The sequence below is a fragment of the Panthera onca genome, chromosome C2 (genome assembly GCF_046562875.1).
Source record: "Panthera onca isolate mPanOnc1 chromosome C2, mPanOnc1 haplotype 2, whole genome shotgun sequence".
NCBI lineage: Eukaryota > Metazoa > Chordata > Mammalia > Carnivora > Felidae > Panthera > Panthera onca.
In genome coordinates, this window is record NC_138347.1 from 114565175 (window position 1) to 114591306 (window position 26132).

General features: G+C 40.4%; 1 protein-coding gene across 1 annotated transcript; it reads left to right on the forward strand.

Moving 5' to 3' along the window:
• On the forward strand, positions 1-25544 carry ANKUB1 (ankyrin repeat and ubiquitin domain containing 1). Its single transcript, XM_060638927.2, has 5 exons — positions 1-489; positions 2318-2461; positions 10566-10782; positions 20424-20538; positions 24121-25544. The coding sequence occupies exons 1-5, from the start codon at positions 400-402 to the stop codon at positions 25061-25063; spliced, it is 1509 nt and encodes a 502-aa protein (XP_060494910.2). The 5' UTR covers positions 1-399; the 3' UTR covers positions 25064-25544.
• The last annotated feature ends 588 nt before the right edge of the window (positions 25545-26132 follow it).

Genomic DNA, 26132 nt, shown 5'->3' on the forward strand with positions numbered 1-26132 from the left:
GGGTCTTTCAATCAGCTGCACTTGAGTAAAAATTCAAGAGTCAGTGAATGATGGTCACATCACAAAAGTGTAATTTATGTGTGGCATTTCTGTATTACATGTTTGATCTTGTTCACACTTGCCCCAACCATTGTCAAGTTTGTTGGCTTCTGTAATATCGGAACAAGGTGGTTGTTGACTGCCATTGATAGAGAAACATTTCCTCCAATGCAGCTGTTGTCTGTGTTACCCAATACTGATACAGCAGGACTTGTCTCTTCACATTCTCTCCACTCAACTTTCAAGCTAGATAGTAACAGCTGCCTCTGGCCATCGTTTTTGTCCTTAATTGTGAATTGGAATTTTTCCAGCTATCCAATTCTTTGAAAAAAGTTGCAGGGTTGTTTGTTTGTTGAGAGAATGAGGATTTTCATAGCCTTTGAGGGATCTTTTGAACCATTTGATGTTTCAGCAGATGAAACTGTGGAGGCTGTCAAGCTGATGATAAAGGTATGTGCTTTGTCCCTAAGCCACTAAGATGTATACTAATTTTAACTATGCAATAAATTTAAACTGTACATGGGGCAGAGATACTATTAGGTACGTTTCCAGCAAACAGGGAACTAAAACTATTTGAAAATATCATTATTTGCTTACATAACAGTTTGATAAGAATATAGTAACCATGGAGGCGTTAGACAGGAAGCAAACTGAGTCAGTAAATTCTCAGGAAAAAAAAAAAAGTTTGACTTCTCTTTATGAAATGTGTGGGTTGTGCACTGGCCAGGTAGTATTATTGCAATTCTTCATAAAAGGACAAAAACAGGGCATTAACTCTAAACTATATAAGTAGAGCATGCCAATTGTCAGACAGATGGCCCATTTGGTGAACAAGTAACTAGAAAGATCCAAAAGATTTTTGAGGTGGAGAGGACTATAGACAACTTCTGAGCGATAGCCTCATTTTGCAACCAGGGAAACTGAAGCTCAGAGAGGCTGACTATTTTACTTATGATTACAGAACCAGGATAAGAAATAATTTGGATTCAGTATCTCATAAATTTTTAGAAATATCCCCTCTAAAATGGGAACTTAAGACAAATGTTTAGGTCCTGACCATCAGATAGTAGTTAACTTCGAGATGATCATTTCTATTTGCTGAGGAGCATTTATTGAATCGCAGTCACATGATATTTAGTAGATTACTATGATTACTGAAATCTAGATCTTCTAACAAAGAGGGTCTTAATCTTCCTATGTCATGAATCCTTTGGCAGTCTGATGAAGCCTATGGATTCCTCAGAATGTCTTTATTTTTTTTTTTAATTTTTTGATGTTTATTTTTGAGACAGAGAGAGGCAGAGCATGAACGGGGGAGGGGCAGAGAGAAAGGGAGACACAGAATCCGAAGCAGGCTCCAGGCTCTGAGCTGTCAGCACAGAGCCCGATGCGGGGCTCGAACTCAGGGACCGTGAGATCATGACCTGAGCTGAAGTCGGACACTCAGCCGACTGAGCCACCCAGGCGCCCCCCTCAGAATGTCTTTAAATGCATACAATAAAATACATACAAAGAAAAGGAAACAAGCTATATTGAAATATGATTTGCAAACATTACAAAACAAATTTGTGGGGTGCCTGGGTGGCTCAGTTGGTTCAGCATCCAACTCTTGATTTCAGCTCAAGTCATGATCTAGGGGTTGTGGGATCGAGCCCTGTGTCGGGCTTCATGCTGGGCATGCAGTCTGCTTAAGATTCTCTCTCTCTCCCTCTGTTCCTTCCCTGTTCACATGCATGCATGCTCTCTCTCTCAAAATAAATACATACATACATACATACATACATACATTCATATCTTTTTTAAAACCAAATTTGTGATATGGTGGACTTAACATATTGACAAATTTTAGCAATTCATCTAATAACTTGTAATTTCAAAGTAGTGATCAGTATAATATTTTGAGATTTCTGCAACAACTATAGCGTGATATGAAAATAGCTATGACTTCTACTGGTGACAAAGTCACAGATATAGCCAACCACTGTTTCTTTAGTTTGTTGCCTATATACACGGTAGTTTGTTGCCTATATATATAATCTCAGTTTAATTTAGAGTTAATAAAAATAAAATACAGTTTTTCCCAACTAAATTCTATCCGTAAACTTTTGTGGAGATCTCTAGACTCCAAGTTAAGAGCTCCTGTCTAATACCTCTTCCTCTGTCCAAAATAATTTTATAATTCTCAGTGGGGGAAAAAAACATAAAAGAAAAGAGATTATATTGCGGGTCTAGTAACGTGGAGATACACTGCTTTGATAAAGTGCTATTGATTTTTAAGGATTATTTCCACATTCCTCTCTCTGAAGATGAACAAGGCAGGCGGTATCTGGAGCTGATGTATGCTGGAGCAGCCCTAAAGGACAGCTGGAGTCTTGCGGATGTTGGAATATCTTTTTGTTCAACTCTCAAATGCTTTGTTAAGGTATGGTGATCAGAATAACATTTTTTTTTAACGTTTACTTATTTTTGAGAGATAGAGAGAAACAGAGCATCAGCAGGGAAGGGGCAGAGAGAGAGGGAGACACAGAATCTGAAGCAGGCTCCAGGTTCTGAGCTGTTAGCACAGAGCCCGAGGCGGGACTCGAACTCATGGACCGCGAGATCATGACCTGAGCTACAGTCAGAAGCTTAACCGACTGAGCCACCCAGGTGCCCCCAGAATAGCATTTCTCCAAGATACTTACTTCATTTTGAGTAAAGTGTGGATAATTCAACAAAAGTAATTTCATAACTTAGGAAGAACTTTTCTTGCCTTCTCCTGTCTTTCATTTGTCTAACTGGTCTTATTTCTGCTGTAAGGGGAAATAAGGTGTGGAGTCTGGATGGAGTTCCCCTTGTTTACTCCTTCTCTCCCTTCCCTCCTCTATCCCCTTTGTTGCTGCTCCAAACAGTTATCCCAGAACAACCCACTTACAAATATCAGAATAAGGCCAAGGCGTAGATCTGGAATATTGATGTGGAAGGAAAATTCAATCACTTCCATGGGTCCACAATGGATTAGGGGCAGTGGAGTGAGGAAAGGAAGAAATTCTCAGTAACTGTAAGAATGAAGCAGGGGGATGGGCACCTGGGTGGCTCAGTCAAGTGTCCAACTTCAGCTCAGTTCATGATCTCACAGTTCGTGGGTTCAAGCCCCACGTCAGGCTCTGTGCTGACAGCTCAGAGCCTGGCACCTGCTTGAGATTCTGTGTCTCCCTCTCTCTCTCTGCCTCTCCTCCACTTGCACTGTCTCTCTCTCTCTCTCTCAGAAATAAACATTAAAAATTTAAAAAAAATTTTTTTAAATGAAGGGGCAGTTTCTACATCCAAATCCAGTGAGAGTAGCCCTTCATTAATTATGTGTACATACCCCAGAGACAGCCTTTTCCATTTATAGTGCCCTTAATTAGTGGTGCTTAATTGGGGGTCCTTAAGCACTTTACAAAACCCTAAAATTGCAAAATAAGCAAAATTATGTGCCTGGAGATTTTCTGGGTGGAGGATCCTTAACTTCTGACAATTTCTTAGAGACAGGTGGCCTAAAGAGTTTAAGAGCTGATCTCTAGGGAAGAAATATGATTCAATAATAGTTCTTTACCCCAAATGAAAACATGATCCTCAAGAAACTAAGCAACTAAGTACACATTCTCTGCTAAATGGGGCACTAATTTTCTCATATTTAGCACTTAAAAAATGTTTATGATAGCCAAAGCTAATTCTTTTTGTTTTTTAATATGTTTTATTGATTGACTAAGTGGAGAGTCTATGTTTAAAAAAAATACTCTAGAATATTTACTACTGGGGCGCCTGGGTGGCTCAGTTGGTTAAGTGTCCAACTTCGGCTCAGGTCATGATCTCACTGTTCCACGTCGGGCTCTGTGCTGACAGCTCAAGGCCCGGAGCCTGCTTCAGATTCTGTGTCTCCTCTCTCTCTGCTCCTCCCCTGCTTGCACTCTGTCTCTCTCTCTTTCTCAAAAATAAATTAACATTAAAAACTTTAAAAAAATAAAAATAAAAATAATAAAATAAAATATTTACTACTAAGTAGTAAAAACAGGTCACAGAAAAATAAGCATTGAATGATCTCATTTATGTAAATAAAAATAACATATTTGTATATGTGTTTTTAATGTTTTATGAGCACTTATTCATGTGTTATTGTTATATTCTTGAAGACTGCTTAATTACCAAAAAGATAAATAAAAATAACTCTGACTTCTTTTCTCCCTCTGCACTAAAATAATTATAGTATAATACTCTTTTGGGTAGACTAAATTCCATCTCATTTCTTTTTTTTCCCCCAATCTCATTTCTTAAATGTCTTTCCTCATGTCTTTAAATATACTCATATACTATGTTTTTGGTAACGTACAGGATAAACTCTTTAAAATGTCCTGTAATTTTCCAGTGCCAAGAATGATGTTTGAGATATGTTGTTTGTTTACCTGGAGATAGTGGTATAAGTTTATTACTAATATTTGAGCTGGCTGGAAGAGATGGATTGAGCCACAGCTGTTTAGGGACGTAGATAATGTGTGTTAAGAGTATGAATAAAATACTATTACTTAACTCGGCACTGGCTTTATTTTCCTTATTTAAAAAATTCTTCCTTTTATGTACTTTTGACCAGGTAGTACACTCACATAGATAAAAGATACAAAAAGTATATATACAGTAAAAAGTCTTCCTCCTACCTTTGGCCCCCCAGTTTCCCTCCCTCGATGCAATCCATTTCATAGTTTTACTTACAAAAATATTTTATAAATTCTGGCAATAAAGCATCATCTATCACAATGATGCAAGCTGTCTTCACACTGAACTCAAACCTTTCTCTGGAGTTTAAACTCCTAATGGAAAAAAAAAAAAAAGAGTAGAGAGGTAAAATGAGTTTACCCAAGAGAGGCAGAAGCTAATTATGCATCACAGGACTGGCCAGCACATAGGGTTTAATTAAAAACTCTCAAGTTCAATGGAAATCTTACTGATCTTAATCTTCACTTTCTCCAGTAGAATCACATTTAGAGAAGTTCGTATCACTGGTTTTAGGAGAAAAACAGTATCTTGAATCTGAAAGAAGAGATTTACCTGCAAAAGCCATAAATATTGGTTTTTATCCTGCCTTAGTTCCTGTTTAGATTAGATGATAAAACAGGCCTATTTCAAAAGTCCACACTATTTACTGTGTATGAATAATAACAGTCCAAATGGGTTTACAACAACAAAAATACATGATGAAAATATCCCATGCCTCAGAGAATGCAGTCAGACCAGTTCTGTGCTGTTTAATCTATCTTAAGTAACTAACACAAGGCTGCATTCTAAGTCATGTTGTTGCTTTATTGCATAATTAGATGTATACAAATTTAAGCAGTACCTTTCCTATTTAACTATGGTACTTCACGCAATTAGTTTCACCTTCTGAGAATCTTGAAAAGCTAGAGGCTCTTCATTTATTTTGGTACAACTTAGACATACCAAGATGAGAAACAAATGTTTTTGCAAAGTTTAAAAACTTGCCAAGTAAACAACTTTCTTTTTTAAAAAACTACAAGTAGATATTACGAAACAAATCCAAAATATTTGGTTTCTTTATCGTGCTTATATTTTTGTGTGAATTACAAGGCTTGCTTGTGTGAAAAGAGGAAAAGACTTCTGATAAATTAAGAGGTGATCTGCTCTTAAATACATTTTTTAAATAGTCAATATATTTCCCAGCTTCCTTGTGTATTACACCTTCTCCTTTAATGGTAATGTAGACCCATTTGGAAAAGTGAATGAGGAGGTGATATGAGAATAGTGGGGAAGGAACATTGTATTAGTTTTTTCTTCTTTGGGAAAAAACTACAGAAACCATAGATGTTATCTTCTATAACACATATATCCAAGTTCTATTAACACAGGAGTCAGTCCTGCCCATTCATTGCTGCCCATTCATCCGGTAAACCGTGGCATGATGCAGTGGAAAGGCCTAGGTTGTCAGACATGCAGAAATGCTATCGCACTTGCCCCCTTCACTCCAACCAGTGTTATTGTGGAAACTATTGCTTGAGTTTTGTTGGCACCCACTGCCTGGAATAGCACCTGGCATATGAGGCTTTCTGTAAATAGGTGTTGAATAAATAAGTTGACAAAGGCCTTGAGAGGTAGAGTGTGAAAATTAACAAGAAGGTATATGAGTGTTATCAGAAATGGTATAGCAAGGTATTGAGATGCATTTCAGGGTTTGGATTCCCTCCCTTACTGTGGCATCTCTCTCCCACTCTACCCTCACGGCAAGGTGCTCCTGCATCCTTGCCCTAAATTTTCTTATCTAGCATCAGGGTTCTTAGCTGCAAGCAGCAGAAACAAACCCTGGACAATTGAAGCAGAAAATAAACATATTGAAAGGCTACTGGGAAGTTCACAGTCTTGACAGGAAGACTGAAGAATCAGGCTCAGAGATTATGGAGCCAAAAACAATGTCTTAATCAGGCCCTAGGACTAGTCCAGGAAAGCTACCACTTCGGCTACCTCTAAGCCCTTGAAGCAGGTCCTGGACACAGCAGCAATGCCTCAGATCTGCCACTGCCACAGAGGATTCCCTGTATCTGTTCCTGCTCTGCCTTACTGGCCCCTAATTCAAAGTAGGGCTGGATGGGTAGGCCTGATTAGGAGCATCCTGGTCACATGTCCAGGACCTACTGCAAAGGGGGCTAACAAGCAAATCTTTGACAGGTCACACCTTCTACCATGTGAGGTGGGCTCAGCCTCCCTGACACTCCTTCTGGGTTCCCTGCCTCCTTCTCTCACCATATTTCTACCAACCAAGGGATGGCGTTAAAGCTTCTTTATTCCTTTCGGGCATCCTTGGAATGTTATTTTACGGTAAGAGATCAGATTAATTGTGGTAGTATTGAGTAAATGTCTATTAGACAAGTTGGAGAAGCTTAAAATATATTACAAGTCCTAAAATTGATTCAAGTTACTATACCTTTAGCTTTTGAAAGGCACTCAACATATAAACACCAAAATCCAGGAGACACATAATATGTGACTTTAGATTTTAAATATACTTGACACACACAAAAAATGTATAAATATGCTTCTTAAAAATGTAGAATTTACAAATGAGGGGTGGCTGGCTGGCTCAGTTGGAGGAGCAAGTGACTCTTGATCTTGGGGTCATGAGTTCAAGCTCCATGTGGGGTGTAGAGATCACTTAAATTTAAAAAAATTTAACTTAAAAAAAGTATAATTTACAAACAAAACATTGTTCTAAAACATGTCTATTTTTTTAAAGATAAGCCATAAAGAATAATATGTAAAGAATTTGGTGAAGAAAGGTATTTGAATTCAGTGTCCTAGAATTCAAGTATAACGTCTGCAGGATGATTTTCATACAAAAGAAGTTTATGAGGTTAAGATGTTTATGAAGACATCTCGAATTCATTCAGTTCAACAAAAGCAAACATTATTATTTATTTTTTTTTGTGGTTGGTTAGGAGGTTTTATTTTATTTATTTATTTTTTTCAATATATGAAGTTTATTGTCAAATTGGTTTCCATACAACACCCAGTGCTCATCCCAAAAGGTGCCCTCCTCAATACCCATCACCCACCCTCCCCTCCCTCCCACCCCCCATCAACCCTCAGTTTGTTCTCAGTTTTTAAGAGTCTCTTATGAAAAGCAAACATTATTTATTTCCTCTTTTCATCTACTCAGGAATCACTGGGGCAAGTTTCTGCTTTTTTAGTGCTGCAACTCCAGAAGAACAAAATCTAAAAAAGCAGACCTTGTAGAAAATGTATAGCAGTGTTCAAAACTTGCATTAACTTTTGTTTTATTTCCATCTGTTTCTCTTTAACTTTTCCTATTTTATTGGTAATGCACATGTTTTTACAGTGAGTTTGCACTTGGTTTCTTAAGACAAAAGTGGAATTATTACCATGAAGTAGATCTATGTATTTGTTTTTATTGAAAAATAAGACATTTTGTCTGTACCTCCTACCTACCATGGTGTCTTGGTTTATTTGTAAAGGGAAAAATCTAATTTTATGTATGTTCAACAATTATTTGCAGTAGTATTGTTTATTTAATAACATCTGACTTCCTTGAGTATAACTACCAGTGTTCCCTTTAGAAAATTTGAGGAGTGGCATCATAGAGCTAGAGAGATGGCTTTTCTTATGTAGATAGAATGAGTTGGCAAGTTGCTATTAATCAGCACCTACCTGCTCCCCCTCCAAATAACCAACATGAAGAAGTGTCTCCAATATTGGTCTGCCTCATTAGAACTTAAAATGAGCTTTTTTACAAAAATAAGGTTTATAAAATGATAGATAAATAGAGTTAAAATATTACAAAGAGAACTATATTCCAGATACATTATGAATTAAATGGGCCTGGGAAGTTCCTGGGTGCTAAAAAAAAAAAAAAAAAAGAAAAAAGAAAAAAAAAAAGAAAAGAAAGAACAAACTCAAAATAAATAAATAAATAAAATAACAAATTCTGTAGGTGTTAATTTTCTTGCAACTTAAGAACCTGGCTTCATTAATAATAATATTTTCTTATTTACACTTTTGATTTTCATCTAAACATTGCCGTATATTTTGCAATTCTAACTTATTACTTGTTTCAGAGCTTTATGTATACCTAGGTTATAGATGCTTGTGTTTATTCATATTATTAGAAGCTCCTTTTTAACTTAACTCTGTAACATTATGTAATTGCTAGTTAGCCATTAAGAGTGACTTGGGCCTTTGCTATTTTGTTTCCACATTACACATTTAATTTTAACTATAAATTAGTATCGGTACCAAAGGCTAACAAGAAATCAGAGTAATCATAAAAGAAATAAGGAACAGCTATTATCTAAAATATAATTTTTCTCCCCCCCCCCACTCTTTTTATTCAGTTTTCATAGAATTTCTTCCTACCTATATGTATCACATGGATTAGGTTGGTCTTTAATGCAGCCATAGGAAAACATAAACATGGCGAAAGGGAAAGGGTGAATCCTACCTATGTCCTTTCAATTTTTACTGAGCAGATTTATGAGAAGCTATTGAGTAAAACTGTTCTAAGCACTTCAGACTCAGGAAACAGAGGGCCAGAACCTGTTTCTGGTGATTTGAGTCACTGAAATGGGCCCCAGATCAAAGCTTTGAAGCCTAAATGTTCATCAATAACATTCATTACTCTTTTAAAGCCTCTTTCAAAGAGATCTGCATGTTGATTATATCATGGCAATGTGTGACCTGGGAGGAGGGGAATGAATATAACGTATTATGAGCCTGAAACAGGGAGGGGCTCCTGGGGAATCCAGAAATAAATTTTGATAGGAGAAAGGGAGAGAAGAACAGAGGCTGAACAAGAGAGCAATGACTGGCTGGAGCCCCCTTCTCAGTTTTACTTAAGACCCAAGAGTCCCATGTTACAGTGGCAGCACTGTGCATTCAAATCTGCCAAGCCAACAAGAAGCCTTCGAGGAAAAAAATGATTGTCCTGAATCCGATAAAGAGGAAGTAAAGTCAATTTCACTTTTTTTGTTAGAAGAGTGAAAATGTTAATAGTCTTCTCTTCGCCCCCTTCACATTTCCCGTTTCCTGTGTTTTTAGTTTTAGTTTGGCTTGATTCACCTGTTGTTAACAGGAGAATGAACATTTTCCCCAAAGTTTCCATTTTAACTCTGCTTCAGATCCATCAGTGCCACTTGCTTTCCTATTTGGATTGCAAAAGAAAAAGAAAAAAGGAAAATTTTCACTTATATTTAGAACTTCCCTTTTTAAAGAGTAAAAATAAATACACATGTTTGTTTTTTTTTTTTTAAGTCAAACCATACAGACAATGAAAAGCATAAAATGATAAGCCAACTATCCCCCCAATCTTGAACTTGGTTCCATTCCTTAGAGACAACCTCTTAGAAAGGATTTTAAAAACTGACCAAAGGTTTAGAATCCATTGTATTTCTTTTTTTTAAATGTTTATTTATTTTGAGAAAAAAAAAGAGAGAAAGAGAAAACATGAATGTGAGGGGCAGAGAGAGTGGGAGAGAGAGAATCTCAAGCAGGCTCCATGCTGTCAGTGCAGAGCCTGATGCAGGGCTTGATCCCACAACCGTGAGATCATGACCTGAACCAAAATCAAGAGTCAGACGCTTAACCAACTGGGCCACGCAAGTGCCCCGAAGAATCCACAGTATTTCCAAATCAATGCACAACGTAACAGTGGAGTTGTTTCTCAACCAACACCTCCATAAGTGCAGCTTGGATATAAATTATCAACATGCCTCTTGTGTATCTGGGTTTGTCGACTAAAAAAAGGGGTCTCAAAGCCCTGCCAAGTCTTCTTTATGCTACTCAAAGCAGGAGGACTCCTTAATATCCTTGGGACAGAAGAACAAGAGTTAGACCAGAAGCCAGGGAACCTAACTGGCCTTTGCCCTCATCCTTAGCACCCACATCATGGAAGTTACAGGCACTCAGGGCCACCCTCAGAAACGTTTTTCCCTTGCTCCAACCCCAAGACAGTGCTTATTCTTAAGTTCCCTCCTTCTCTTTCCCCTTAGGAAGAAGATAAGCCAACTCTCTATGTGTTCAATGCTGTGACCCAAGAGACAATGCCAATGATGGAGAACATCTCCCTTCTTAGTAAAAAAGTGTCTGATCTGAGAACACTGGTAGCTCTGAGATGTGGCTTTCCCGTGAATGTCTTCTGTCTCCGGACCCCAAACGGAATGGAGATGTATGACTGCAACACCCTCAGGGACTACCAAACAGACATCGGTACTGCCCACTATATTTGATACTAACTACTGCTCAGCGCTAGGGTTCTTCGATACCAGATTTGCGACAAATGGAGGAATTGTTTCCAAACTAAAACTTCTGTAACCTCAGTGGGGATGTAAATTATCCATACACCTCTCTGGTAGCTGGGTCTGTAGACTAAGAAATAAGAAAGGTCTCATAGCCCTGCCAAGTCTTGTTCTCTTTTCTCAAAGTAGGATAACTTGTTAATATCCTCGGGATAGAAGAGCAAAACTCAGACCAATTTATATGTCTCTCTTTCAAAATATATTTCAAGAATACATAGAAGGAAGTTCAAATACACGTCCTTTTTCTCCTTTTTAACACGAATGGTAGCATGTGAGACTTGCAATCTTATTTTAAGATATTATCGGTTACGTTAATCTTTTAAACAGCATGAAGCAGATACTGTGCAGGCATTCATCCTGATGTACAGATTAGTGAGCTGGCATTCATCCCTGATGGACACATTACAACATTTATTTAAATATTGTACTTCCAGGTTGTGACTGCTGTAGCCATATACCATGAAGACAAAATCAAAGGACCATCAGATTGTTTTAACTCTATTGGAAAATGGTTCAAACCTTACAGAGATTCTTGCTTGAGGTGAATGAATCTTTGTGATAATTAGCAGAAGTTTAGGTAATGTTGTGTTGTCACATTTGTTGCAATGGAATTGGACTTCTCCCAATTTATAGTAGGGCTTTGTAAACATCATTGAATTAGGCAGTTTTGCTTTTTGTAACTGCTAAATTTTCATTTATTGTTATTTCTCTTGACTCTTATATTTGCTAATTCTTTCATGGTACTTTAATTGAGGCTCTCAAAACTTTTGACATCATTTATCATCCTGTTTTTGACCAAAGGAAGTGATGTTCTGGGATTTGTCCTGAGAGTACCTCACAGTAAAGCACATGCCAGTCTGCATGCTTGCTAAGAGATCAGCCCTGCCCAGAAGATGGTGGAGGCTTATGTGAGTAAGGACACACAAGAGGCATTTGTCCCCAAGCAACTTATGATCTAGTTATTTAATGAAACATAAAAGGATACATGAGAAAATTAGGGTGACTGCTCTTCAGGCCTATGGTACTCAGATTATGATATGACAGTTTACAGCTAGAAGAGAATTTAGAAATGGCTTGGTCTAACCTCCAATTTTTATAGATTTAAAGAAAGCAAAAATATTCCAAATGGTTAAATGATTTGCTCAGGATGTGTCAAGGATAACCCAGGCCTCCCAAAATGACCCCATAGGAATGATGGTTTTCAAATGTCAGGTTCTAGGGGCTCGAGTATGACCAGAGTAGACTGCTTTGGCCACCATTAGAACACAGGCCATAGGAGGAGAGGCAAGGAAAGAAGAGCCTCAAAGAGAAGGGAGGAAAAGTCTTTGGGCTGCTTCATATCTTTGTGCAAAGCATCCCTAGTGTTCCTCAATAGCTAGTCCACCTTTTTTAACTAGAGGGTAAAGGAGTTATGATCAGTCTGTCTTCCAGGTTCTCCCCTTCCCAGTCAATGAGTCATCCCTGATGCTATCAAGAGTTGAAAACTGACCCCTTTCTAAAGACAGTGGAAAATCAGAAGGCTTCTGAGAAACAGTCAAGCTCATATTGAAAATCAAGGACTTCGGGGCGCCTGGGTGGTGCAGTTGGTTAAGCGTCCGACTTCAGCCAGGTCACGATCTCGCGGTCTGTGAGTTCGAGCCCCGCGTCAGGCTCTGGGCTGATGGCTCGGAGCCTGGAGCCTGTTTCCGATTCTGTGTCTCCCTCTCTCTCTGCCCCTCCCCTGTTCATGCTCTGTCTCACTCTGTCCCAAAAATAAATAAAAAACGTTGAAAAAAAAAATTAAAAAAAAAAAAGAAAATCAAGGACTTCAGGGGTGCCTGGGGGGCTCAGCTGGTTAAGCATCCAACTCTTGATCTTGGGTCAGGTCATGATTTCGCCATTTGTGAGTTCAAGCCCTGCGTCGGGCTCTGTGCTGACAGCGCAAAGCCTGCTTGGAATTCTCTCTCCCTCTATATCTGTCCCTACCCCACTTGTGTTCTCTCTCTCTCTCAAAATAAAGAAATAAACTTAAAAAAAAATCAAGGGCTTCAATAGTTCATTTAGTCTGGAAATACTTACTAGCTCATATAGAGAGATGCAGAACTGCTTCTGCACTCCAAGCATTTATAATAAAGTGGTAGAAAGAAGGCATGCACATATATTTAGTTATAATCCAATAAATCAGCTCAGTGTAGGCTGAAGGGCTCAAGGGAAGGCATTCTGGAGAATGCTGGGTGTGAGCACACAAAGATAATCATCTGAAATGAAGAAGGGAAGACATTCCAGGCTTCTGAGCCAAAAGAAAAACACAAGCCACAGGTTCACAAACATGGGTTTAATCCAGGGAAGACAAATATCAGGAGACTGTTCCAAAGAGTGGAGGAGCCTCACTGAGACCAATAGGAAACACAACTGGGGTCAGATTGAGAAGGGTCTTAGGGGTGAGGCAACAGAGCTTAATATGTAAGCTTAATATGCTTGCCACCATAGCCACGTACATTCTGGAACAGAAATGTTTTAGCAGAAGTTTAATCTGGTAGCAAGCAGCATGAAATACAGATAGGAGTGAAGAGAGAAGCAAGGTGATATGCCAACAGGCTTTCTGAGAATCCCAGTATTAACCAATTCCACTAGCAACAGAAGAGATGAATCTGAGAAACCCAGGAAGTAGAGACAGGATGTCAGGCTGAATCACATTTAAGAAGAGGGAAGCACCAAGGCTCTGACACTAGGACGGTGGTGGTGAAATTTGGGAAAAGGAACTTATGCTTTGGGTCCTGAACTTTAGATATAAAGAAACTCAGAGAGTATGGTTTATTTCCTAAAAGTTACTCTGCTAGTTGGTAGCAAAGTTGTAAGTACATGTGACATCGTCTAATTCTCCTCCATGACAAATATGGTGTGAGGGCTTAATGATGGGTTGGGTTAGCAGATACTGCTGTAGGCATCCTGCCCATGGGTCAGGGGCCAAGCCCTAGGAGACGTGCTTTCCTGAGAGAGTAAGTACAGAAAGGAACATGTCAAGGGCCAAAGGCCAGTGGTCAGGACATGCTGAAGTCAGGGCAAGTAGACAGAAGAGGAGTCAGAAAAGGAGACATGCAAAGTTGTCAGAAGTGGGAGGGAACTGGGACTTTGCATTGTCACAGATGACAAGGAAGAGACTGTTTTCAGGATGCTGGTAAAAGGCCAAAGACAATGTCTGAGAAAAACTTTTTGATTTGGCTTAAAGGTCACTGGTGAGCTCAGAGCAGTTTTAATAAAGAGGATGGAGACAGAAAGATTTCAGGGATTAAAAAAAAAGATAAGTAATTAGAGGATAAAGGATGTTTTTGGTGATAGAATATTTAATGATTAACTTATCAAGAATTTGCCAAAGCTAAACATTCTCTAATATTTGTGATTTTGTGACTTGAGGCTTATTGGTACATCATATAGGTACAACACACACCCACACACCCACACCCACACCCACCTTTTCTTGTATCAATGTGTATGGGACATTTATATGTTCATTTTAACCTCATTTCTGGTTTTTTTTTTTAAATTTTTAAATATTTATTTTTTATTGAGAGAGAGAGAGTGCAAGCAGGAGAGGGGCAGAGAGAGGGAGACACAGAATCTGAAGCAGGATCCAGGCTCTGAGCTGTCAGCACGGAGCCCAATGCAGGGCTTGAACTCATGAACCGCAAGATCATGACCTGAGCTGAAGTCAGATGCTTAACTAAGCCACCCAGGCACTACGAGCCTCATTTCTAGTTCTTAAATCTCTATCCTGGCTTTTGCTTTCCTCTTGCTTATCTATGTGCTTGTTTGCTAGTTACTCTGTCTATATTTTCTATATGCTTACAAACTGACATTAATCCTTTCTGGAACAACTGTGCCTTACAAATAAGTGAATGAAGGAATACCTTTCCTTTACAGAATGATGCCATTGGTATTTTTCACTATAAATGCCATGTGGCATGTATTCGTGGCCAGAATGAGCACATTGTATCTCAGAGACTATTCCAGGAGCAGGGTCCTATCAGCTCAGACCCTGAAATCTCAGCTGGCTCAAAGGCCCTGCTACCAGCCCTTAGGCCCCTTGAAGACCTACATGTTATTTTAATTCATTTTATAAATGAGAAAAATGAGGTTCAAAGAAGTTAAGTGACCAGCTCAAGGTCATACTGCTAATAAATCATAATCACACACTCAGGATTGGGTTCTTTCCAACAATTTATATTGCCAACTTTTATTGGCACCTACTTTTATTCATGCTCTTTAATTTCTGATAAATGTGTTGTTTTGCTTCCCACGAGGGGAAACCCACACCAGGGAAATGATTTCCATATTCAGGAAGAAAAATCTCAGATCAGATAGGCAGATATTGACCTCAAAGTATGGATGAGGAATCCGGAAACTTGGGATACAGGGACCACATAGGGAGAAGTTGAAGACAATTCCCTAGAACAGGCACTGTTGCTCATACCTGCTTTCCTGAATGGCTTGGCATGGTGATGGGTTTGCAAGTAGAGAGTGAGCAGATCCAGGTTTTATAAACATATACAGTTTTGGGGGGTCTTTGAAAAAAATTCAAAATTAAGAAGAGAGGATTAGAAAACTCATATAGTGAGAGGTCCTGAAGCTTAGGTCTCATTAGTTTTACTTCCATTTACAACATAGCATATTTCAAGTAAATTTCTATTTTTCCAACAGAATTCTTAAACTTATGAAGAAATTTAATATGTGACAAAAGAAGTATTACAAACCAACTGGGATGGAAGGATTATCCAATAAATGGTTAACTTGCTTAGAAGTTCTCTGGATTTTCAAAAGTTGTGCATTAAGAGAAAAACCATCCATTGTTACCTTTGTTCCTTCAGAAATGAGGACTGCTTCATTGCAAGGAACTAAAATTAATAGTTAAAACACGTGTAACAATTGTTCCCAGATAGGGAGTTAAAGGAGAATAAAATACAGGGCTCGACGGAGGTGCCCTACTGCTGATGAGGATTTAAATCATATAGCCTTCTCTGTAGTTTTCAGAATCGGGGTTCATCAACAGTGGACAGGATGATCAAGGAAGAGCTGAGATCCTAATGCTAGGCAACCACTTAGGAAAGGGCAGGTAGGCCAGGAAAAGGGGAGTTAGTCTCAAATGAGTCTTGCTGGTGGGATCCCTGAGATAGGTAGACAGATCAGTCTGCAACTACATTTAGGAAGGCAGAAGTTGACCCCAGGGTGACCCAGCAGGGGCCTGGTGGGCGAGCCATAGCATAGCATCAAAGTAGTGAGTGAATGAATAAATAAATAAATTACATAAGAGGTGACAAACCAGACAAGCTAGTTGTTGACATCAGAGGCTCTGACAACACATAACAGAAATCTAACCCCAGGGATTGGGGTTCAGAGTAGGAACTTCAGCTCCAGGCTCAAAGAATGGATGAACCTCAGTCCTAAAACCCAAAAGGTAGAGTAGGATACTGACATTCATGTTCTGGGGCACAAGGTGGGGGCTTGGTCAGGAGGGATAAAAAGGCAACTTGCTAGAACTGAGACAATATCTGAGCCAGATGAACAGAAATGCCAACTTCCCACCTTAGCTACTGGCTTAACATATTCCCTTTTACTAGAATTAAGGTTATTTCCTGGGCCTAGAGCTTGGCTGGCTCTTCAGATGGAAGCTGTGCAGCCTCAGCTGTAGAGGATCAAGGAGGCTGCGGTACAGTGTCAATCAGGCTTTTCAATGCTCATCTGTGGATAACAATTTTTTTAAGAGAGAGGGAGAGCAGGAGCTGGGGACAGGGGCAGAGAGGCAAAGGGAGAGAGAGAGAATCTCAAGCAGGCTCCAAACTCAGCACACAGTCTGATGCGGTTCTCGGTCCCATGACCCTGGAATTGTGACCTGAGCCAAAATCAAGAGTTGGACACTCAACTGACTGAGCCACCCAGGGGCCCCTATGGGTAATTTTTATAGTAAACTACAAACACAGCAAATCACTTAAGTCAGGAGATGAAATAAATGTACTTGGAACAGTGTTTAAAGTCCCTTGTTTTCAGTGCTACCCATAGGAGTCAAACCTTTAAATAAGAAAGTTTAAGTACAGCAAGAAGCTTCAGAGCAACTAAATCTATTGCATCAAGGATAATAAACACCTGCAAGTATTTATTATAAACTTACTATGTGTCTGGGCCTGAGGGTATGTATGGATAAGCCAAGTCACACATATTCCCAGTTCCTACTGCCAAGGCCATCATATTGATTCAAAGGCAGTCAGCCAATCTACAGATTGTCCAATGACATCAGCTCTCACAGCTGAGTCAATTAAATTCTTGTTTGGAGACAAAGATAACACAGAGGACAGGAATGTAGGCACAGAAGCCAGATTGCCTAGGTACAACTCCTGATTCCACTACTTACTGGGTATGTAAAACCTGGGCAGTTTACTGAATCTCATAGTGCCTCAGTTTCCTTAGATGTCAAATGGAGAGAATTATACAACCCATACTTAGGATTGTTGTAAATGTTACATTCTCTTATTCACGTAAAGTACTTAGAATAATGGAGAGCATATAACAAGCATTCAATGAGTATTAGCTGTTCATATTCAATATATTATTATCATTAATTATTACTAGCCTTGTGAATTCCAATTGGGAAATATAGAGAGACAAAACCGGTTATCAGTGTGGGCAGAAAATTCACGGTGTCATGACGTAAGGTTGGGTCATGGCAAAGCAATGTTGCATGCATACCTCAGCTACGGCAGGACAAACTGTAAGAAGGCAGGGCAGGCTGTTAGCAGAGAAATGGAGGAGACACAAAGAGCTAGAGGGCTTGAGAAAGAGAGAGAGATCCTGGAGCTCCTGGGAGTTGGGGAGTGGCCCATCTTGAGTACTTTTGTTCGCAACGTACAGCAGATCTGGCCCTTGACTCAGTACAATAAACCCCATTTTCCTGAGGGCCTCCTTGCAGCCCAAAAGCGTAACTAGAACAGAACCCACAGACTGGATGAGACAATGCTTGGGCTCAGAGAGTTCTCTGTCAGGGTTTATAAACTGTGAATTCCAAAGCAGAAATGTATTTTTAACAATAAAGACTTTCAACATACATTATGGTAACCAGTTGAACAGTCCTTTTATCTATTTAGAGAGGTGAGCTAATGACATAATTAAGAAGGGCTTCCCGGAGGAGGTGATTCCAGGGTTGCATCATAAACTATTGGCAGGAGGGCGTGGGTAAGAAGTCACAAGAATTCAGACAGCAAAAGGAGAGACCCCAAGGCCAGAAACAGCCTATTGTGCACACTGAAGTGCAGGACAGCCTCCTGGGCTACAAAGGGCTAGGAGGGCAGCAGGTGGCCAAAATGGATTCGGGAAATAGGGTAGAATTTCCTTCAACAAATATTTACTGATCATCCACCATGAGCCAGGCACCACCAAGGAAAGTGAACATAGAGCTGCGAGCAACAGTAGCAAGATTCCTGGCGTCTTGAAGCTTGCGGTTCAGTGGGAAAGGCAAGCAGCACTAAGTAAACAGAAAAAGAGCAAATTTTAAATAGAAATGAGAACTTCTTAGTAAAAGGAAAACAGGATATGGGAACAGGGAGTCATGTGGTAGCATGGGGGCGGGGGGGGGCTATTAGATGGTTAGCTAGAAGAGGAGATGACAGTTGAGCAGAGACCTGAATAAAGGGATGAGGAGGCTGGTGGGAGCTTCCGGAGGTAGATTTAGGTGAAAGATCATCTAGGCCTGAAATAGGGTGGAGCCGGGGAGACGGAGGCAAGGAAATGGTTCTTAAACTTTTATGAGATAAACTTTTCAGGCCTTAGCTATTGTGCATGAGAAAAAGGGAAGGACAAAGAGTAACTCCTCAATGTCTAGCTGAGGGAGGTAACAAGGAAGACAGTGGTGCCACAAACTGAGACACAACGCAGGAGGAAGAGTAGGTTGAGGAAAGATGAGTGGTCTTTCAGAACGATGGGTTTATAGTGCACTCTCTTAGGTGCCTGTGTCCCCAGCAGGGGGACTCTGGAGCTGAAGCAGAGGCCTGGTGTGGAGATTTGGACTTTGGAATGAACGCCATGTGGGTGGTCAGTGAAGCCAATAGCATCACTGAGATTGCCTTAGTCAGCCAATATTCAGTGAGCACTTATTAAGTGCCAGACTATGTGGCAAGTCTTGAAGGAACTTTCTTTTTAGTGAGGACATGAAAAACAAAAAAGTCCAAACAAGAAAAATGATTTAAAGTACTGATGATAGGAGCTATGAAGAAGTTAAAATAAAGTCATAGGATAAAGACTAAAGGAGTTGGGGGGTGGGGGGAGGGGGCAGTGGTGCCCAAGAGGGTCCTTTGTGAGGACATGATGCTTGAACTGAAAACTGAATAAGGACACTATTCTGTGAAAAGCTGGATGAAGACCCTTTGAAGCAAAAGAAATTACAAGTCTTCAGGTCTTGAGATGGGAGTAGACATAGTGTGTCTGAAGGACAGGTGAAAGGTCAGAGTGGCTGGGACAGAGTGAGTGAGTGAGCCAGACAGGAAGGAGATTGGGTTTTATCCCGGGGGAATGTGTAGAGAAAGAAAAGAAGGCTGAGGAAAGAAGATTCCTAAAAAACACCAGCCTGAAGGACAAAGGATATGTGGTGCTACCTAGCGTAGACCAGGAGAGAGTAGACTTTTGAGGAGCAAGTGACAAATTCTCCAGCAGCAGGATGCCTGGGTGGTTCAGTCAGTTGAGTGTGTGACTCTTGATTTCAGCTCAGGTCATGATCCCAGGGTCTTGGGATCAGGCTGCATGCTGAATGTGGAGCCTGCTTGGGATTCTCTCTCTCTCTTCCTCTGCCCTTCTGCCCTACTTGCACTTCCTCTCTTTCCCCATTAAAAAAAAAAAAATTCTCCAGTGGCAATGAACAGATTACTTTCATGTTCATAATACAGAATATCTATTTTGTGAAGGATAAAACGAAAGGATCATTCAACTCCACCCATAGCCCGCTTGTAAGCTAACGGCCCCAAAAGCCCATTAGTCCTGTCACAGTTTCTTCAGTTTCCTTTTCCAACATACTGGCTCAGTTGACATGGTGATGTATAAATTTTTTTAATGTTTATTTATTTTTGAGAGAGAGAGAAAGAGTATAAGCAGGGGAGGGGCAGAGAGAAAGGGGGACACAGTATCCGAAGCAGGCTCCAGACTCTGAGCTGTCAGCACAGAGTCCAGTGTAGGGCTAGAACTCACAAACCGTGAGATCATGACCTGAGCCGTCCAGGCGCCCCTACATGGTGATGTATATGTCAGCACGGAATCAATGTCCACAGGGCTATTTTAAGATAGGTGCAAAGAAGTATTGCAGCATTATATGCAATTGCTGTGCAGCTGGGAAAATGGAAGTGCACAGAAGTTAAATGGCTTTTCCAAGTGACTGCAGGCCTAAGCTAAAAATAGCATCCCTGTCTACTTAGTCCAAGGTTACTTTTCGATTTGCATCTAGCTTGTGCCTCTGTTGAAGGAAGCTATCCTTAGAAGTTTTATGGATTTCCAAACCACAGTGATAGACTGGGATGATTAACTGCCTCTCTTGATCCACAGGCACAACACTTCGTTTGGACGTCTGGGATGGATGGAAGGAATTTCTGATGGGTTGTCTTCTGGGACAAAAACTTAAAGTCCAACGCTATTTATCAAATGAAGGACCAGTACTCAAGTATGGAGATAAGACAAATGCTAAATTAAGTAATTTTTACTGAACTTCCATAGGAACCTTGAGCCATCAATTCACTCTACAGCTAGAGTGCCGCACCATGCCAATTCCACTTAGCATGAATTAACCTGAAATTATTATTGAGATATTTACTGGAAAAAGATAGCAGGGATGTCACCAAGGCTGACTGCCTTTGGTGATGGATTGCAATTCGGGTAGACTTTCCTCAGGAAACACTAACTATTTAAATAAGTGATGTCAGTTTGGTTTGGAAATCAGACTTTTAACAGCACTTTGAAAGCCCATCAGAATAAGTACCTTGCCACCCTCATATTCAATTATCCTAAAAAGCACTGATTGCTAACTGATTGGCTGAAACATTGGCTGCCTCTCCCTAAGCTCCCAAAGAATTTTTCAAACTGCTTTTAATACAAGCCTTCATACTTCTGCCATACATGAACATGTGTGACTGGGGCAGTGGATGGTAGGCTCAGAGAAGCAGGTGGTCATTTTAATGTATCTCTGCAGTCAGCAGCTTCTCATACATGTAAGTTGCATTACTCTTTAGGTTTTAATTCAATGGTATTTTAGGACAGGGACCCCTCCTGGTGATTCAATCATGCTTTACAGAAGCCCACACACCCAGCAAGAGCTCTAAGGGCTCTAAGAAGTGACAGAATAGAAAACAGCTTCTGCGATTGTATATAATATTCAATATTCTGAATTAATTTCTATCTAGAGATAGTGATACTTCCCTTTTTTCATGTTCTAAATCCAAAGAAATGGCTTGTATTGCATTGTTACTTTAATAGTGCATATTTATTGAGTACTTTGTAACAAGACACTGTGTTACATGTATTACCTAATTTTATACTTAGAACAATTTTATGAGGTAGATACTCTTTTATCACCAATGTCACACAGCTAGCCAGGGCACAACTAGATACCGAATCCTAACAATTTAATTCTAATGCTCAGATGCTTAACCATTCCACTTGACTTAATCCTTAAGTAAAATCTGAGGAGGGTGAGCAGTGGGGGGTGTGGCTGTGTGCCTGCTTTAGACCCTGCCCCCAATGTACACCCATGCGCATGGCTCAGCTGACCCAGCTGGGCTCACAGGCTCACTCAGTTCCAGGCCTTATCGGCTCTGGTGATGGGTTCCCAGACTGCAATCTCCCTGCCCACACTATCTGTATTCTCATCATGCTGAAACACACACACACACATAGGAACCGGATGGACAGACGCACACAGGGGAGGAGGGGAAAAAAGAGAAAAAAAGACCTATCAGCTCAGAGAATATACATGATCAGGCTAAAAAGCTCCTTTTATTCTGTCACCCAATCAGCAATGATCTATTGAGCATATACCACACATGATCCTAGGAATATACCAATAAACAAGATATGGTCCCTGCCTTCAACCTTACAATCCAGTAAAGGAAACAAAAAAAACAAGTAACAGTGTGCGTTGGTGGTATAGTGGTGAGCATAGCTGCCTTCCAAGAAACAAGTCACCAATTCCTGGAGAAGCAGAATTGCAAAATGATTAGGGACACAAACTCCAGGGCCCTTCTGCCTAGGTTCATAGCCCTACTCTCCAAGTGTTTAGTGTGTAAACTTGGGCAAGTTATACAGTCATCCTGTACTTGTTTCCTCCTTGAGGAAAAGGGAGTAATAATTGCATCTGTCTCACAGAACTGTTTCAGAGATTGTGTGACTAAATCATCGGAATTTAGAGGGCTGGTTGGCACATGGAAAGCGGGACATAATTGCTACGTGCTGTTGCTGTCACCATTCAGTATGAAAGTGTCATGGCATGGATACAGTCATGATCCATGATATTGGACTGGGAATGTATACAGTGGGCAACTAACTAGACTTAGGGGATCAGGTAAAGCATCCTGAGAAAGGCAACTGACGTCTGAAGGGCTGATACTTAGGCAAATGGAAGGGAGGGAAAAAAAAAAAAAGATATTCCAAAATTGATGGAACCACATGAACAAAGTCCCAGGGGGCAAGAGAATAGCTTCAAAGAACTGAAACAAGTTCCACATGGTAGGTCATGAAGTGAGAGGGAGCTAGTGGCCGGAGGCTAGAAGGATAAGGAGAGGCCAGCTCTTGCAGGCACCTGTAGGAATGTGAAGGAACTTGGGCTTTATCTTTTAAGTTCTGGGAAGACGTTGAAGGTAGAGAAAAGCCATGATGAGACCTGCATTTTAGAACATTGCTCTGGTTGCAGTGTGAGGAATAGAGGCAGGCAGGGGACAGGGAGATAGTCAAGACGTAACAGTGGCCTGAACGAAGCTTATGACAGCAGAGGTGTGACTAAGAAAACTCGACTGTGAAAAGATACATTTAGAAGATAGAATCAGTTAGTCTAGGTAACAATATGAAAGCAAAGGCCAGTTAGTCCTTCCAAGAGGGACTCTTCTCCCCAAAATAAGAAAATTGATCACATTCAGAGATGCTGATTTGCACTAATGAATTTTGGGGGAAAAAAAATGATGTGTGAACCAAAATGCCACTGTATTAAGGCATAATTCTAATTAGTTATAATCTAACTGTGGGTCCTGGAGACCCACATGTTCTGAGAAGGTCATCTCCTTGTACAGGAAAATTACACAGGAAGCCGCATACACATCAAAAGATGGTGTGGTGAGCATGTAATCAGAGACAGGAGGGTCAGTTGGTTTTGGATGTAGGTGGTTTTGGATGATGCCAGGCAAGCTTGCCTCCATCTCTATAATGGGGTCCGATAGCCCTGCCCAAGTATATCCTGGACAATACTTAGTGAACTCTGTCTAGGTTTGCCTCCCTAATTCTTATTTCTCTGAACAGCCCCCACCAGTCATTCAACTTATGCTTTATGGGGAGGGATAGTAGGAAGGCCAGTGTGGCTCTAGGACAGTGACAGGGAAGGGGGTTGTGGAAAGTGGGGCAGGAGAGCGGGGCAGGGGCCTGATTGTAAGAGGCCTTGTAGGTCAAGGTGAGGAGTTAGGATTTCAATTGCAATGGGAAGCTATTGGAAGGTTCGGAACAGAGGATAAACTATCTCCCGTTTCGGGAATAAAAAGGTCACTGAGCGCTGTGTGAGGAAAAGCCCGTAGGGAAATACAAGGAGGTGGGAGACAGTTAGGAGACTATGGCACTGGTGCTGGTGGGAGTGCAACGTAGTGGTTTAGATCTGAATAGCAGTAGAGACTTTGAGAAGCCAGAAAATAAGGGCTGATGGTAGAAAAGACAAAACAAACATAGAAATCCATAGTTCTAAAATGTGCTGGATTTCTTCCAGTACTTTCCCAATTAATATAAAGGTTACTGTTTTCACTGGGACTTTGAGTTTCATAAAAAAGAAAACCACTCCAAGGAGCCCACTTTGAATTATTTGCCTGTGCATAATGGGATAATCTATACAAGCAGGATCTGTGCAGTTTAAGCTGTATATTACCATACACCTTTCCTGAGAACATTCTATGTAAAAGTTAAGAAGAAATAAATATCTTAACTAGTATGTTTTGTAACTACATTATCGGTTTGCTGACTTACTAAACACCCACTCCCACTTGTTTCGTTCATTCAGGTATCAGAAAAAGGTAGCCCTGTTCATCGCCGCCTTCTATGGGTACATCGAGCTCACTGAATGGGCCCTGAAGCAGGGTGTGCGGCCCGATGAGGCTGTCGGTGTTCACCCCTATCGAGCATGGTGCCATGAAGCCCTTCATGCAGATGTCTCTAAATGCCCCATTCATGCAGCTGCAGAAGCGGGCCAACTGTTGATTCTGAAGGCCTTTGTCAACTGCAGCGTGCTGTGCCTGGAATGTAAAAACGCAGCGGGGCAAATCCCCCTGACCATCGCATTTAAACACAAGCATAAAGACTGTGTGTTGTATTTATTGAGCAAAATGTGGTCCACGGTTTCTTTTCCGAAAATATCAGTTCCCATGAGGATTTATATTAAAATAAAACAATGGGTCCTCAAAGCTCAGAGTCACAACCTTAATAAAAGCCAGCTTTGCGGCGCAAGGGTCCTTGGGGCAAAAGTTGGAGACACTGTGATGGTGGATGGTTTCACCACACCACAAATGACCTCCAAGGGCTGGCATAAGGCTCAGAACAAGGACTCACAAAGCACTGTGGGTAAGCTACCACCTCTCAAGGAAGAAACTGCAAGCAAGAAACCTATCAATCCTTTGGCAATTTCACAGCAGATCACAAGACGACAAACCTTGAAATTACCTCCACCGGTAGATGCAAATACGTCCTTTAAATTACAAAGACAGCAACAACAAAATCAGAAAAAAATTACTGCTGCAGCTAAGAAAAAAGAAAAGTTCATAAAAAATACATATCTCCCCCAAATCCCCCTCCCTCCAGTTTCAAGAGTGGGCTATTCACACCCATCTTTTTACTATGCAACACCCAGTGCTGATTTTTTACTCAAATCGTCCTTTGCGTGCTTCTCAGAGCACAGTGGTAAGACTCCAAGGGAGAACGCCATCTACTGCTTAGCCGTGGCCAGGTAACGTTTTCTCTTTAAATACATAAGGATAAACCTTTAATAGGGCCGCTCTAGGGCAGGAAGTGGTCCATGAAGTCCTACCATGCCATATAATGTAATACAGGTTGTACGAATGCATCAGTATCCAGCTTCAAGGACCTCATCTTAGCCTTGTGTCTAGGACAAAATGAATTGATTTTACTGGCCAATCCAATCTGTGTAGTATCTGTGTAGTAAAAATCATTTTACTCCTCAGGCTTTCGGAAAGAAAAGAGACAGTAGAAAGAGTTGTATCAAATAACAAGGTGTGGGGCACCTGGGTGGCTCCGTTGGTTGAGCGTCCAACTCTTAATTTTGTCTCAGGTCATGATCCCAGGGAGTGAGCCCTGCATTGGGCTCCGCCCTAAGCATGGAGCCTGCTTGAGGTTCTCTCTCTGTCTCTCTCTCTCTCTCTCTCTCTCTCTCATTCTCTCTCTCTCCTTCCCTCTATCCCATCCCCCACTCACATGTTCTTTCTCTCTAAAAATAAAATAAAAATAACAAGGCCCCTTGAATCTTTTTTTAACTAATAAGAAATTGTTAATAATTAAAGGGAGAAGGGAGAGACTTGAAATGGGGGAGAGACACATTAAAAGTGTCATGGAAGACTGGATGGTAATGAAAGTGGAAGGAAAGAAAGGAACAAGTGAATGACAGACTGAACCATAAAGACTTCAGCTGACTTACTGGGCAAGATATATTGGTTGGGAAAGATCTATATTGGACAGGGTGATAGAGTTGACATTAATATTTAAGGTCAGCTTAAAAAGTAATCCATTGTCACATTTAAAGACAAAAACCAGTGTATCAGGAGTGGACTTTTCAGGCACATTCATTTCATAAGATAAAATTTGACATATTGGTCATCAGATTTCACTGAAAACACAACTCTGATCAGATCTCAGGTCCAATCCATTACTTATGTGGTTTTTTTGGATTCTAATATTACAGTAGAATATAGATTTATAAGTGGTTTTCCCCCTTACTCAATATAATGAAAAGGAAAGAAAAAAAACAAGGCTAGATTGTTTCTGTTGCCTTTCAGTATTTGTCTT